The 16509-nt window shown below is 35.7% G+C and overlaps 1 protein-coding gene across 3 annotated transcripts in view; it reads left to right on the plus strand.

Annotated features, from left to right (window-relative positions):
* The window catches only part of GRIN2A (glutamate ionotropic receptor NMDA type subunit 2A), a 518589-nt gene that overhangs the window by 442123 nt on the left and 59957 nt on the right, over positions 1 to 16509 (plus strand). For all 3 annotated transcript variants that reach the window (XM_043988231.1, XM_043988241.1, XM_043988249.1), the window contains exon 10: positions 7451 to 7611. In XM_043988231.1, coding sequence (XP_043844166.1) covers positions 7451 to 7611 — 161 coding nt within the window. The remainder of the gene's footprint in view (positions 1 to 7450; positions 7612 to 16509) is intronic.

Here is a 16509-nt window from a genome sequence, read left to right on the forward strand (position 1 = left end):
TTTTCTTATATAATCATCTCTACTTTATACAACTTCCCTGGAGTCTCACTTTTCCCCTGGAGGAAAATGCCATTGGGAACTTTCCTGTTGGAGATTATTTTTTTTAGAATAAGGCTGCTTTATTCCCAGCTCAGGTGGACTGGATAGGTGGTATATGGGATAGGTAGATTATTGGACTTGGAATCTGAAAGACCTGAGTTCATAATTCTGCCTCAGACACTTACTAGCTGTGTTTTACTAGGAAAGTCAGTGAACTTCTCTTAGCCTTAGTTTCTTTGACTGTAAAATAAAAATATTGCCTAACTTATAGTGTTGTTGTTAGGATCAAATAAACTAATTAGGTAAAATATTTTTTGGACTTTAAAGTGGCATATAAATTCTAGGCAATTATACAAGCTAGTTCAACCAGTTCTCATATTCTATAGGTAGAACTTTAAGCAGTGATGACCACCTGAGGAAAATATATTTTTGTGAGGAAGGGAGGACAGGAATGCAGAGGATAGTCCCACTGTAAGTGATATTGTGCCAAGAAAGTACATCAGAATCTCCACAGATACTGGTCTCTACAAATTCAGGGTTTGGGAGGATGAGTAGGCCCCAGAAATGGGCCTATTTTATTTAACAGTCATCTAGTCTTAGTAAGCCCAGTGTAGTTATAGTAGGAGATATAGGGATCTGGGTTGCCAGTATCCAGACTCAGACTCTGATGGGATTAGATATCTCCCTCTCCCTTAAAAAAATATGTCTTTTCCCCATTCATCCTACACTAATTACAGCTTTCATATGAATGTTATGGGCGATCCTATGACTTTTGTACATATACACAGACATGAAACATAGTTTGACCACTTCTTGAATCTTCATTATTGGTATTTTTTGGGTTCATCATCCATGGTTGTCTCTATTGTTAGAAATAGGAGATGCTTCCTCTAAGAGCTCTGTCCTATTGATTGATTTGCATTTTGATGGGAGTGACAGGTCAGATTACTGAGCTTTTTCAAGTTTTTTAAATCAACTTTAAAAAAAATAAATCAATTTAATTGGGGGTCATATGGGCCAAATACATTCTTATGAAGCCTGTCCCTGAAATTTCCAATGTACATTAGTTTAGTCATGTTTACTTGACTGAAGCTATGATCATTACAGATTTTTTTTTAATTATGGATGAATGTGACTTCAAAAGATAAAAGGTTTGTTTTTTTTTTCTGTGTGAGTTATTAGGCCATTATTTTTGAGTGCCATGGATCTTATTAAGGTAGCCCTATAGTATTCTGGGGCTTGATTTCATCAGCACAATGCCATCCCCAAATAGGAATGTTTGGAGAATCTCATCATCTACAAGGAATCCCTTCTCCCTTATGGACTGCAAAGGATAATTTCCATGAAAATAATAAACACCTTTTTTTGTTGTATGTCTCCCTATCTCATACCTCAGTTGATATTGATAATGAGATCATTGAACAGCCATCTATGTTGTCATGTCTATCAAGATATCTTGCATGCTATTTTGCATAAGACTACATGAATGGGAGAAAGTGAAGAAGAATCAAGAAACTTCTTGATGAGGGTGAAAGAGAAGAGTTTGAAAACTGGCTTGAAGCTTAACATTAAAAACAAAAACAACCCTAAAATCTTTGCAACTTGTCTCATTACTTCCTGGAAAACAGAGGGAGAAGAAATGGAAGAAGTGTCAGATTTTATGTTGTGGGGCTCACAGGTCACCGCAGATGGTGACAGCAGCTGTGAAATTAAAAAAGGCTTGTTCCTTGGGCAGGGGTTGGGTTGGGGGGGAAGCTATGGCAAATCCGGAAAGACTACCAAAAAGCTTCTGCTTGATCTTGCTGACAAGGTCCATATAGTCAAAGCTCTGGTTTTTCCAGTAGCAATGTATGACTGTGATATTTAGACTATAAGGAAAGCTGAGTACCACAGAATTGATCCTTTTGAATTGTAGTCCTGGAGAAGACTTTTTAGAGTGCTTGGAAAACAAGATCAAATCAGTCGATACTTAAAGAAATTAATTCAGATTATTTACTGGAAGGTCGAATATTGAAGCTGAACCTTAAATACTTAGGCCACATAATAAGAAGATAGGACTCATTGGAAAAAAACACAACAAAACAAAACATCTGATTTTGGGAAAGATTGAAGGCAAATGGAAAAGAAGACAGGATGACATGGATAGTTTCATGGAAACAACCAATGTGAACTTGCACAGACACTTCAAGAGATAGTGAAGGACAGAAAAAAAGGACCTGGCTTGCTATGGTCTATGGGGTTATGAAGAGTCAGACATGACTGAGCAACTGAACAACATATGAATGAGAGACATAGTTGAAGGACAGTCTTGAAGACTTCATTTTGCTCTACCCAATCGAATGCTTTTTTTTATTTGTTGATAAACAATAGATACAGATGAATCATAAATTCTCCATGTCTTTTATTCAGTTTTATGAGTGTAAAAATGTAGTTTCTTATAGGACCTCATCCATGAAAACCTATCTGATCCCTTTTCATCTTTCCATTAATGATAAATTCAATGCATATATAGATTGGGTTTTTTTGGTGAGGCAATTAGGATTAAGTGAGTTGCCCAGGGTCACACAGCTAGTAAGTGTCAAGTTTCTGAGGCCAGATTTGAACTCAGGTCCTCCTGATTCCAGGAGGACTGGTGCTCTATCCACTGTGCCACCTAACTGCCCCAATATTACTGATAAAGACATCATACTGAAAAGAAAGTAGGCATTTATGTAGCACCAACTATATGACAGGTACTGTATTAAGTGCCTTTAGCAAATATTATTTATTTGATCCTCACCACAACCCTGCAATAGAAGTGCTATCATTATCTTCTTTTTATAGTTGAGGAAACTGAAGCAAGCAGAGGTTAATTGACTTCCCTGGCATCACAAGCTAGTATGTGTCTGAGGTAAAATTTAAACTCAGATCTAACTGCAGGTCTAGTGCTCTATCCCCTGCACCACTAGCTACATCTATATAGGTCCCTAGTCATTGATCAGTTACTTATTTTTGGGGGGAGTGATAATGTCATTTAACCTTTTCCATTCTTTTGGAATTTTCACTATCTACATGTTAGGACTTTGATTCTGCATTGCATCCAGCCTGTATTTCCTGTGTGTATATTTGGTCAAATCCAGTTGTTCTTGATTACATTTTCTTAAATGTAATTGCCATATAGAACATTGGCTACAGAATTATGAATCAAAATGTGTTTGTTCCATTGCTATCAATGATGAGATAAGATTGCTACAGAAACACTGACAGATGTTTTATCTCATTCTTGTTTTTCTCTTTCCAAGTTCATATTAAAAGTGTTCTTGGTATCACCTAGATTAATTGAGTCTTCCAAGTCTCCTGTAGACTTGTTTTCCCCCTCTCCTGTTTATGTTTCTTTTAAAAATTATATTACTTGTAATGTGCAATTATGCTGAATATTTTACAAATGAGCTCATATTCTAAATTCATTACACCTTTTGGAGACCAAGTCTGTCTTCTTGAGGAAGAAATCCAGTGTTGCCTGGGACAGTTTCTGTGTTCTTTGGGCCTCTATTGTCACACTTATTTTATATTAGTCAAACATTTTTAAGTAATGACAGTGATCACAATCAATATATCTTTAATTTTATCTATTTCCCTTTTCAAAAGATCCATTATTTAATTGGGTCAGTCTGGAACTTAGTACTTTCTTATCTTCATATTTTATTTTAATTTAATGTTAATCATGTTCCCTGTTTTAAGTAGACAATGATCTGACTGCACCTAGACAAATGATTCTGAAATGGCCCCTACATATGTAACTGGTCATTTTTTATCTGATGTCTTCAATTTCTCCTCTCCTCTCCTCCCTTCTCTTCTCCCCTCCTCCCCTCTCCTCTTCTTTTTTTAATTTCTTTTTTGACTATTGTTTCAGGAATAGTATATCTAAGGACAATCCCCAGGTACTTTAAGATAAGTATTAGAATGAAATGAGCCAAAGAAGATCCAGCAGTTAACAAAACATTTACTTAGCCATACAGAGGAAGGATATTCAATAAGGATATTCAACTTTCTCACCTCTGTCTGGCCATGGTGATCTGCTGGTCAAGCATCAGGGTCAGGTGTAAATCCTTGTGACTTTTATACTCAAGCAACCAGGAAACTATACCAATAGATTTAGCTTTAGTCCTCTCAACCAATTAGTTCTTCAAGAGTTTCAGTTCCTTTTAAGAAAACGACCTAAGCTATATGGAGCAAAACCTTAGTACATTGCTCCCATGTAGATAACCATAGTTATGTATCATGCCTTTTGAAGATTTTCTTGAAAAATGTATGATATACATACATGCTCAAGGCTTTTGGATTATTTATAAACCTTTGTATTTTTGTAAAATTATACATATATCCACACATGTACACATATACACATAGACATATATGTAATGTAATAGAAAGCATATATACATATTCTATACGGTGGCAACCTGCACACAAGTATCCAATTTTATTTGTTTTTTTAATTTTTTGGTGGGGCAATGTAGGTTAAGTGATTTGCCCAGGGTCACACAGCTAGTAAGTGTCAAGTGTCTGAGACCGGGTTTGAACTCAAGTACTCCTGAATCCAGGGCTGGTGCTTTATCCACTGTACCATCTAGCCACCCCCTTCAATATTATTTTGACTAGATTTGGAGAAACTTATAAAATTTTTCATAGAATATCTAGTTCCTCATTCTCCACAATCAATATTGATACATAATTTGCCACTGTTTTCATGATGGTTTCTTACCTATGCTGATCATGAACTTGGTAAGTTGAGATGAAAAAGCATTCCATAAAATATTACTTTTTGCTTTGTGGTATATGATGAAACCACTTGTTTTATAACCACATATATGTATGTATATGTATATATCCTCCATGTATACATATATAGGTATGTACAATGTATCAAAAATTTTCCCATCCAAGTGAATGTGGCTGTAAACTTTTTTTCTGAAGGCACTTCTAAAATGCAGAATTTTTAACCTGATTAGAGTATACATTATTGCTCAAGGTGATACCATGATTTTAGGTGGATCCATTCTTTATTTTTCTATCAAAATTATTATTTTATAACTGCTCCTACTTTGTTACATTTTTGAATGGCTAAATATTTGTTCAACATTATGCCTTATACTTTAGTATAATACCAGTGCATACATAATAAAAAAAATTACCGTAGAAAGTTCCATGAAAACAAAAGTTAGATATGCTTATTTATTTATTTTTTGTTTTCTTTTTGGACATGGAACATATAGCCCCAGGGTTACTAAGCCCTTGGGAGACATTCTAAAATAAATTCTAAAATTCATGCATATTTTTAAGTAATTAACTGTGTTAGGAAGTGTAGGTTTGAAATACTATGTTAGTAATGTCTGATGTTAACATAATGCTTTTATATTTTTATAAAACACTTATGTATGGTTTATTTTATCCCTAAATAATAGATTTCATCTTTACAAAAGAAAAGACATTGTGAGGGTTATATCCCATTTTACATATGAAGAAATTGAGACTCAACATGATTAACCAATTTTTTCAATAGTTAATGACTAAGTTGAGACTAGAGGCATAAAGTAGTATGTGTAGTTAAAGTATTACAGTTATAGTAACAATAACAAAACCTGATATATGATACTCCATAGGCCCTAGTGCAATTTTAAGTTAAAGGCAAATGTTAATACTACAATGACTTTTGGGACACCCAATAAAATACAGTAATACCAGATGTCACTTATTGAGCACTTAGTATGGACCCAATCCAATGTTAGCCATCATGTGGTATTTAAAGAAAGGAAGGAAGGAAAGAGGAAAGGGAAGAAGGAATGAAGGAAGGAATGAAGAAAGGAAGAAGAATACAGGTCATTCTTCAATTGATGAATGATAAAAGGATATGAACAGACAGTTTTAAGGCAAAGAAATGCTTCAAATGACTATTTATTAGTGAAATGCAAATGAAAACAATTCTGAGATCCTACCTCATGCTTATCAGATTGGCTAATATGACAGAAAAGGAAAATGATAAATGTTGGAGGGGATGTGGGAAAACACTAAATGCACTACTGGTGGAGTTGTGAACTAACTCAACTATACTGAAGAGCAAATTGTAGTTATACCCAAAGGGTAGCAATAATACTACTATGTCTGTATCCCAAAGAGAGAAAAAAGAGAAAGCAAGAAGGGTTTATTTGTAGAAATATTATTTTTAGCAGGGTTTGGGTTATTTTTTTGTTTTTTTGTTTTTTGGTTTTGTGGGGTTTTTTGCATGGCAAAGAATTGTAAATTGAGGATCAGAGAATGGTTCAACAACTGATGTTCCATAATTGTAATGACATATCATTGTGCTATAAGAAATGCCAGGCAGGATGCTTTCAAAAAAACTGTGGAGGCTTACATGAACTGATGCAAAGTAAAATGAGCAGAACCAGAATAACATTGTATATAGCAATAGTAATATTGTACAATGATCACCTGTGAATAACTTAGCTATTCTCTGTAATACAATAATCTGAAACAATTCTAAAGGGCTCATGATGAAAAATGCTATTCACCTCCAGAGAAAGAACTGATGGAGTCTAAAATGCAGATTGAAGCATAATTTTCACTTTATTTTTTTCATGGTTTCTTCTTGTTTCGTTTTTTTTTTTTTTTGGTCTGTGTTTTCTTTCACAACATTACTAAGAGGGAAATATGTTTTACATGATTGCACATGTATAATCTTCATCAAATTGATGACCATCTTAGGGCAAAGGAGAAGAAAGGGAGGAAGAGAATTTGGAACTCAAATTTTAAAAATGAGCGTTAAAATTGTTTTTACATATAATTGGGAAAATTTTTTTAAATTAAAAAAATTAAAAGTTATTCTGGGAGGAAAACCTATAACAATTAAAAAAGAAGGAAGGAATGGAAACAAGCATTTACCAAGGGCCTACCATGTGCTTGGCATTGTGCTAAATACTTTACAAATATTAACTCATTTTATCCTCACAACAACCCTGGGAAACAAATAGTGTTATTATCTCAATTTTACAGTTGAGGAAACTAAGGCCAACAGAGGTATAGTGATTTGTTTAGCCAGTAAGGGTTTGAAGTTGGATTTGAATTCAGAGCTTCCTGACCAGGCACAATGCTCTATTCATTATGCCACCCCACTCCATTAGGGCCCTCTATTCCGGATGAGGACAAGATTAATATATAGGGTAGAACAGAATATATAATCAAGTGCTAAAGTTCAGACTAAAGAAAGAAATCATAACAAGTCATCTGGGCACACAAGGGATGCATGGGGCTTGGTTAAATTCAAAACGGCCCAGAGAAGATGCATATGATTCTTTTACTTGTGCTTATTAATACTTTTGTGTGTGTTTACACTTCCTGGGATGTAATGCAAATTTGTTTTCTTCTTTTCCTCTAGTTTCAGAAACCTCACGATTATTCCCCCCCTTTTCGGTTTGGCACAGTTCCTAACGGGAGCACAGAGAGGAACATCAGGAATAATTACCCTTACATGCATCAGTATATGACTAAATTCAACCAGAAGGGAGTCGAGGATGCTCTGGTCAGCTTGAAAACAGGGTAAGGATGCTTGCTGCCTCTCTCCCTCCCTCCCTGCTGAAAAGTGGCCTGGAAAATGGGGCATGCTGACTGCACTGCAGGTCCTGATGTCTATCCATTCCTTCCATTCTGCAGTTAGTGGCATGGGGAGGTTGATCACATCAGGCTCCCATGGAGGGCTGTTTTGGTTAATCTCATCTTCCCCACATGCCCCACTTTGAGCTGCATCTAAAATCTCATCCTCAGAGGTTGAAAATTCACAACTGGTGATGTCTCAAGCTGATAAAGAAGTTGCTCATGATTTTTTAAAAAAAGTTTCATGTGTCAAATAAATCCCATTGGGCATTTAATCACCATGGATAAGTTGAAAAATAAAAGACATTCCATTTTTAAAGAGGAAGTAACTTTGTGGCACAGAAGGGTGATAGGGTGTTAAATGCTATGATAACAATAGTAATAATGCTTGATTTTATATATATATATATATAATATCTGGTATCTTATATTTTGTGAAGCATTGATATGTATTTTTTGAGGGTCAAGAGATCAATACAAAGTATTATAGGAATACGAAAAGGTCAGCAGCAGTCAATGAGAAGGCAGAAGGGAGGAAGGAGTTAAAATAATCAATCAATAAGAATCTATAAATAACCTACTATGTGCCAGGCAGTGTACTAGGTACTGAGGTTTCAAAGACAAAAGTGAAAAAATCCCTACATTAAATGACCTTAACATAGATATAATGCTAATAACAGCAAGTGTTAGCTACCAGCTTGACAATAAGAATGAAGACAGAGAGATTTTTTTTAAAGTAGGCATAAAAATTTTAAAAAAGTCTAGCAGTGTGGAGCAAAGAGGTCTACATAAATGCACATGCACACACACACAGACACTCAACTCTAAGGGCAATTGGAGACAATGTGATAGAGATGAGGGAAAAAAATCATCGAACATCAAGACAGAAAGCCTTGGTTCTGATATGAGTTGGCAACCATGGTCAAACCTCAAGTTTCAAATCTATAACATGGGTGTAAAATAATACACACTTTTCTTCACAGTGTTATTATAAGAAATAGGTGCTATAAAATTATAAGTATTTTTAGTTGTGAATTATTATGTTCAGAATGTTGAATTTGATCACTTTACTAAGACTAAGAAGCATGGAATATATTTTCAACAAATGTTTCAAAGAATTGTAGAACTTTCATGTTGGAAAGAGACTCAAATACTATATAGTTTAATGTAGACCTGAAAAAGAAACTCCTTCATGACATCCTCAGAAAGTGATCATGAATCTTTCCTTGAAATCTTTCAATGACAGGGCTACCCCTTTCCCCCACTTTCCAAGAAAATCTATTATACATTTGCCTAGGTTTAATTGTTAGGCTACTTTTCTTTTTTCTGACTTCAGCTCAAACTTATAGAGCAGCAGGGTAGCACAATAGATAGAGCTCAAAATCTCATCTCAGATACTATCTGTATGACTCTGGGCAAGTGACTTAACCTTAATTGCCTTAAACACCCCGGGCCATCTCCAGTCATCCTTGCCACTGGCTTTGGAAGAGACAGTGACTTTGTACAGCCTTCCCTCACTTAAATCTAATTCAGTGCAAGTCATGACATTATCCTGATGTCATAGTCTTCTTTGAGAGTGAAGGACAAACAACAACCTCATATTTGCATCTTTGCAACTTCCACACATTGTTTCCTGTTCTGCTCTCTGGGGCCAAGTAGAAAAAATATAAATCCAATTCTATTTACTAGTCCTTCAAAACAATGAAGAGTTATCATGTCTTCCTTTCTCCGGGCGGGGCGGGGGAGGGGGGGAAATAGAGCACTAGACTCAGAGTCAGGATGAACTGAGTTTGAATCCTGTCTCAGATACTTACTAGCTGTGTGTCCCTGGACAAATCACTTTATCTATCTCAGACTAAATTTCATTCATGCAAAATGGGGATAATAAACACCTACTTCACAGAGTTGTTGTGTGGATCAAATGAGATACTATATAGGTTAAGCACTGCAAATGTTGAAGTCCCATATAAATGTTAGCTATGTATTATTATCATTATTATAAATTATTGCTATTATTGTTGTTAAGTGTTTATTAAGCACTTAATATGTGTTAGGCACTGTGATAGTTGCTGGACATTCAAAAACAAAACAAAAAATGACAAAATTCCTTGCCCTCAAGGCGTTTACATTACAGTGGGATGCACAGAGAAGTAAATACTTGCTATATACCACATAAAAATGGAGGGGGTTGGGGAGAAGTGGGACTAGTATTTTGGGAGGAGGATCTGGATAACTCTCTTGAAAGAGTTATTAATGGAAGTGAAACCTTGATAAAAGTTCTTTCAACTGATCGTCATATGGTATGGACTTGAGTACCTTCATCAATCTCCTCCTCCTCCTCTGTGTGCTCCTTGGTTTATTGATGTCCTGGGCAAAGCACTGTTCTGGATCCTAGGGACACCTGGGTGAAAAAAAGAAGGTCTGCATTCTCAAATAATTTACATTGTGGTACTTTGTACTACATGTGTATTCATATGTAGTATACATTTAAGTTAAAATGGATTTAATTATTTGCTAAATAATCAGTAGCCACTGAAACTTGCATCTTTGGTACAATATCATGAGGCATGTATACTAGGAAGATGCCTTTGGCAGTCTTATGAAGAAAGGACTGGAAAAGGTAGAGAGGCAGAGGGTTATCACAATGTTCTAGGTGAAAATATACAAAAATCTGAACTTGAGAGGAGGAAAGAAGTGAAAAAATGCGACAGATAAAAATTAGTTGAAGTGTAGAGTCCATAGCTCTTGACTTATAATTAGATATAGGGGAAAGATTTCATTAAATGGTTATTTTTCTCAAGAGGATACATTTTTTTTTTTGAGGATACATTTTTATTACCCAGAAAAGATGCTGGATATAGGGATATGACTGCCTCTTGTTAGCTCTTTTTAATAAACATGCCCCCAGGCTACCATGCCCATGTTCTTTTCTCCAGGGCTTCTTTTTCAATGATTTTGTCATTTCATTTCCTCTTTCAGGTTTGCCTTTGATAAGCCAGTACTGGCTAGAGTAAAGCCATCAGTTTAGCACATGAGCCCTCTTTCATTTTGTATTCATCCATCTACTTTGCTCCTTTACTTATTCATCTTTTAATGACACTCCGGCTGTGATTTTGTTTCCACTTGATCAGTAACTGAAGTTCAGCTCTTTGGACAGAAGATAAGCAGAGGCCTGGGTGAAAACATTTTTCTTTGTCAGTGTTAAACATGCCAGTATCAACCTGCACCCCACCCCCAAAAAGAGGGAAAAAACAACAACAAAAACCCAAACACGTAAAGTCTTCTTCTTGTGCAGTTTGTCTGTTGTGTTGGAGACCCCCAAACCCTTCTGCTTTCAGTACATAGTAAAGAGGTTACTCTCTGCAAGGCTTTATTTAAAGCCTCTTCATGACAGAGCAAAATAAGGAGGATAGAGTAATGGAACCCATCTCCAGCAATAAAGGGTACAAATAGTTTTGTAGAGACAACTTATTATTGTTACTGAATCATTTTTCAGTTGTGATCAACTCTCCATGCCTCCTTTTGGGGTTTTCTTGGTAAAGATGTTAGAGTTTGCCATTTCCTTCTCTAGCTCATTTTACAGATGAAGAAAGTGAGGCAAAAAGGTTAAGTAACTTACTTAGGGTCACATAGCTGGTAAGTTTCTGAGATGACATTTAAACCTCAGTACTCTTTCCTTTGCACCACCTAGCTACCTTAACATAGAGTGACAATATCCTTTTTTTTTTTTTTTGCCAACCTTGGCAAATGTCACATTTACTTATCCTCCCAACATCTTGAATAGCACCTTGCTTCTGCAAGTCAAAATATTCAACCTTCCGGAGCAGAGAATTTTGCTGTGAAAACTAAACCTGTGAAGAAAAAATATATATATAGGTAAAAAACTTCAAATTTGGGGAAAAAAAGACATTCTACTACCCCATAGGAATTAGAGGACATCTGTGAGAAGATCAATCAGTCAATAAGTATTCATTGAACATTTCCTATGAGTGAGACAGCTACATGGCATAGCGGATAGAGTGTTGGATGTAGAATCAGGAAGACACTTATTAGCTATGTGAGTCAGAGAAAGTCACTTAACCTCCATCAGCCTTAGTTTCCTCATTTGTAAAATAAGCAGCTACACTATAGGGTTATTGTGAAAATCAAATTAGATAACATATGTAAAGTACTTTGTCATTCTCAAAGTGCTTTATAAATACTGGCAATGATAATCTAGATGATGGTGGTGGTGGTGGTGAAAGTGGTTTTGATTGTGATTCATAGAGATTAAAAAGAAAGCCAAAACCATCTGCCCTCAAGATGTTTACTAATAGGGGAGACATCATGTAAATAAATAGGCACGTTAAAGATTCTTACAGAATAGATATACAGTAACTTTAGAGAATAAGAGCCTAGCAGTTGTTCGGGCATTGATAGGTCTTCTGCAGAAGGTAGCAATTGAGCTTTGTTTTGAAAGAAGCTAGAAGCTGATCCACTAATTCTCATCATGTAGAACAACTTATACTGATGATGGGTCTGCTTATTCATCCCACATACCCCAAAGACCTTCTTCTGAACTTCTGTTCATTTCCTGGTCATCATTTCCTACTTAATCTCTATGTGTTGTTTCCAATTGAGCACTCATAAATATCTTCAACCTCTTTCTTCACCAGACGCTTCTCAGGAACAGGGCATGTATTAAGCATAATGGGCAGTGGTTCCAGATGGCTATAGCATACCACATGATTGGTCCAAAGGCTCTTTAGGAAGTTGGGGGAGTAAGTCTGAGGACATCCACCATCTGTTCTTGAAGTGTCACGCCTCAGATTTCCTAATCATTATCCACTCAAACTCAGCAGGCATTGATTTAAAATACTTTTAGAGTGGGGAGACTCAAGCAATGCCCCCTTCCTACTCCACCCACACTCCCCATGCTCTCAAAAATAATGGCAATATCTCTAGAGCCATCTGATGTTTAGATTATCAAACCAAGGTCACTGAAACAACGAAGTCTTGAAATTTTTTAAAGAAAACTTTGTGACCATATATTATTTCCATCCTCTGTTTATTAAAATACAAATATGCCAAAATATAAATAGAGAAATGGGAGTAGATGTAAGGATTATTCACATTGCAAAAAGGTCATGGAGTCTGAGTTCAAGGAGATTTCTAGAATCACTCAATAAATATTTATTAAATTTGTATGATGTTTGTCAGGCATTGTGCTAAATTCTGGAGATACAAATAAAGACAAAAGATAATTCTTGCTTTTAAGAGGCCACTTTGTCCTATTCATAACTGAACTATAATTTCACCTACAGTATATCCCACATATAGCTTTGCTTGAAGAACTCCAGCAAAGGGGGAACCGCAACCTGTGAATCAACCATCTCTATTTTTGAGTAGGTCTAATTGTTAGAATTTTCCCCTCAAATCTAATCTAAAACTTCCTCTTTATACTTTTTATCCCTCTGGTTTTATTTCAGTCATCTAGAAAAAGGAATGTGCTAGCAAATTTTTAATGAGAGAGACAGAAACAGACAGACAGAGACCAGGAGAGAGACAGAGGGACAGAGATATACAGAAAATCACAGAGACAAAAATAAGAGAGATAGGATACAGAGATGGGGAGAGACAAAAACAGAGAGACAAAGACAAGGGAAAAGATGAGAGAGAGATAGAGAGATAGAGATAGAGAGAGAATGGTTCTCAAAAAATGTCCTAGTATAATCAAGGACTATAATTATCTAGGTGTTCTGTGAATTGTATGGAAATTGATACTTGCAATTACATGTATATGTGGTTACCAACTTAAAACATTCTGTGCATTGTGATTCTTTATGGCAAAAAATACTGTGAAAAATTAAAAAATAAAGTTTGAGAACCACTAGCATAAAGCGAAGAGAAGAAAGCATGGATTATAGTCCATGTTATAGTAGGTGGGAGATGATGATCCAGAAAAGGAACCTGAGAATAGGGTGGGACAGGGAATCAGTTGGGTAGGAGAAGAACCTGGAGAGAGGATGTCATGAACAATCAGGGATGAGAGAGGATCTAGAAGATAACAGTGTCCGAGAGTGTCAAATGCAGCAGAAAGCTCAGGAAGGGTGAATACTGAGAAAAGGCCAATGGACCCATGTGTTAAAGCCTTGGAGAGAGCAGTTTTAATCAAGTGGTAGTGCTGGAAAGCAGATTGCAATGGATTAAGAAATGAGTGGGATGTGAAAACATGAAGGCAATAAATACAAACACCTTTTTTTCTAGTTTGGTGGTCATAATAACTTGAAGACAAGTCCAGTCAAGAGAAGGTTTTATTTATAGTAGAGATTATTTACTGGATGTGTTTGAGAGAAGCAGGGAAGGAGAAAGTGGGAAAAGGTGTTGAAGATTAGAAAGAGAAGATGATTGAAGAAGAAAACACCCAGGGAAGATGAGAAGTAACAGCATCAAGGGCCATATACTTCCTAAAATATAGCACCCAAAAGTGAATATAATAAATGGTACAAACTATCATTGCCTTATTTCTAGTGTCTATTGGATTCCTTTGAATATTGCCTAAGGTATCATTGGCTTGCTTGCCTGCAGTATCACTGTGGACTCATCCTGAACTCTCCATTGATTGAAAATACCAGATCTTTTTCAGATGAACTACTCTCTATTATTTCCCTGCCCTATCTTTAATTTATTTTTAAAATCAGAAATAAGATCACATTTATCCTTATTAAGTTAGACTTGTCTCAATTTTCTCAACTCTTAAGATGCTTTTGAATCTTGAATCTATCATCCAGTATCTTCACTTAAAGAAAAAAAATTAGGGACGGGAACTATTTATCAACTAGTGAATATTTATTAAGCATCTACTAACTATAAGTCTTTTTTTAAGGAATAGTAGTCTTCCTTATGGCACAGATAAGTGATTGTTTATAGTGTATCTAAACACTTGTTATGAATTTATAACCACATATGTAAGTGACTAGGCACAGAGTTTGAAACTGGCATTGGAAGGGATTCATATGTCAATTGAAAATCAATCAGAATTAAAAGGCAAGCCTTGCCTAAATTATAACATAAACTGATGAGAAAAATAAGGCTTGATTTTCCAAAATCAATTCACAGATAGGGTTTCAAGAATGAGTTGATTGCTTAAAGTGAGGCATACATGAATAAATATTGGCAATTGACTCCAAGCTCCAGATGACAGAATTGAAAATAAAATAGGTAGAAATAGATTTAAGATTTACCAGTGTCAACACATGGGAAATAGTGCCCTCCAAGTATCTCTTTTGTAGCTAGGCTGAGTTGTAAACCTCACATTTGTACCTGACTCATATATTCAAATTCAAGGAACTCAGAAATCCAAACAATTTTTAAGATGCATAATATTTCCTTTTTATGTTAATTTTGTTCTATAGATATATAGCTTTAAGATTTGAAAAGTGCTTTAGAAATATTTCATTTTATTCTTGCAATGACCCTAGGAAGTAGTTGCTATTATTATTCCCATTTTATAGATGGGGAAACTGAGGTTGACAGAGGCAACTTGTTCAGGGATTACACAGCTAGTAAATTTCTGATGGTTGATTTGAACTCAGGTCTTCTGATTTCAGGTTCAGTTCTATGCACTTCAAGATGATAGATAGATACATAGATACACAGATACATAGAAAGATGGATGGATAGTTTTATATACATACATATATATATATATATATATATATATATATATATATTTCTGTGTATATGTGTGTGACTTCTAGATGGGGAGAGAATGATGAAATGACACCTGTGTAAAGGGTGGAGTTGGTGTGAGAACTTCTTTAAACAGAGATAGGTATTGTTCCATAGACTTCTGGGGATAGAGATGCATGGAGAGAGGGCACACTGGGGAGGGGGAGAGGGGGGGACTTGAAAATGTCTCTGATTTCTGATTTACCTTCCTAGAAATTTGGGGAAATTTAACTTAAAGGGTGTAAATAAGAGTTTTACTCTTACTGAAATCTCACCTAACTTCCAGGTGGAGATCTTATAAATCATTATATATTCTTTGGAATATTTTAATCTGCATAACATCTCCTATTGCTGCTTGCTATTTGCTTGGACAAATGGAATCACTCCCTATTTGCTAGTTATCATTGGGTTTTTTTGTATGATCATTAGGTGGTTAAGCATGTAGTGGCATTAAGCTGAATGGTAAGTACAAATTAAGGTCTTCCCTCACCTTTGAAAGCAACCAGGAAAGTTGTTTTTTCTGACAGCATTGAACCCCTAGATGATAAAAATTTGAAAGAAGAGATAGATGTGATTCTAGTCTGGTACCTCCCTCTCAGGGATTGGAGAAGAGTGCTCACCCTTGAAGCACTTCCAGGGATAGCATGCCTGTACACCATCCCCCAAAGGATTTTCTGGTGATACTAATATAGCTCCTAATTCTTCCCTCTCTGCAAAAATGAACCAGATCCAAGAGATACCTCTATATGCTATCTAGAATCCACATTCATACTCGTATTGACTTTCCTATCTTACACAGGCATCCAATTTCAGAAATAAACAGAACTAAAACCATTTCCATGCTGTATTAGAAATATTAGGCAGCCATCTTGCCCCAAAATTCTTCATGGAAATTCCCTTTATTATCAAAGTAGATGAATTTGAAATCTGGCTAGAGTGATTCATTTGGGTTCCTTTTGACTCTAAAAGGTCATCAGATAAAGCTTGATCGAAAATTCTCTTCTTTTACCATACGCATCTAACTAATCTAGGATTTCAGCAATTCTCAGGATTGAGTATATGCTCTCAGGGAGGCATAAAAGAAAGACTGTGACTAAATAAGCCCTAGATGGGGTGTTTGAAGATTTGACTTCA

The sequence above is a fragment of the Dromiciops gliroides genome, chromosome 1 (assembly GCF_019393635.1).
Source record: "Dromiciops gliroides isolate mDroGli1 chromosome 1, mDroGli1.pri, whole genome shotgun sequence".
Lineage (NCBI taxonomy): Eukaryota > Metazoa > Chordata > Mammalia > Microbiotheria > Microbiotheriidae > Dromiciops > Dromiciops gliroides.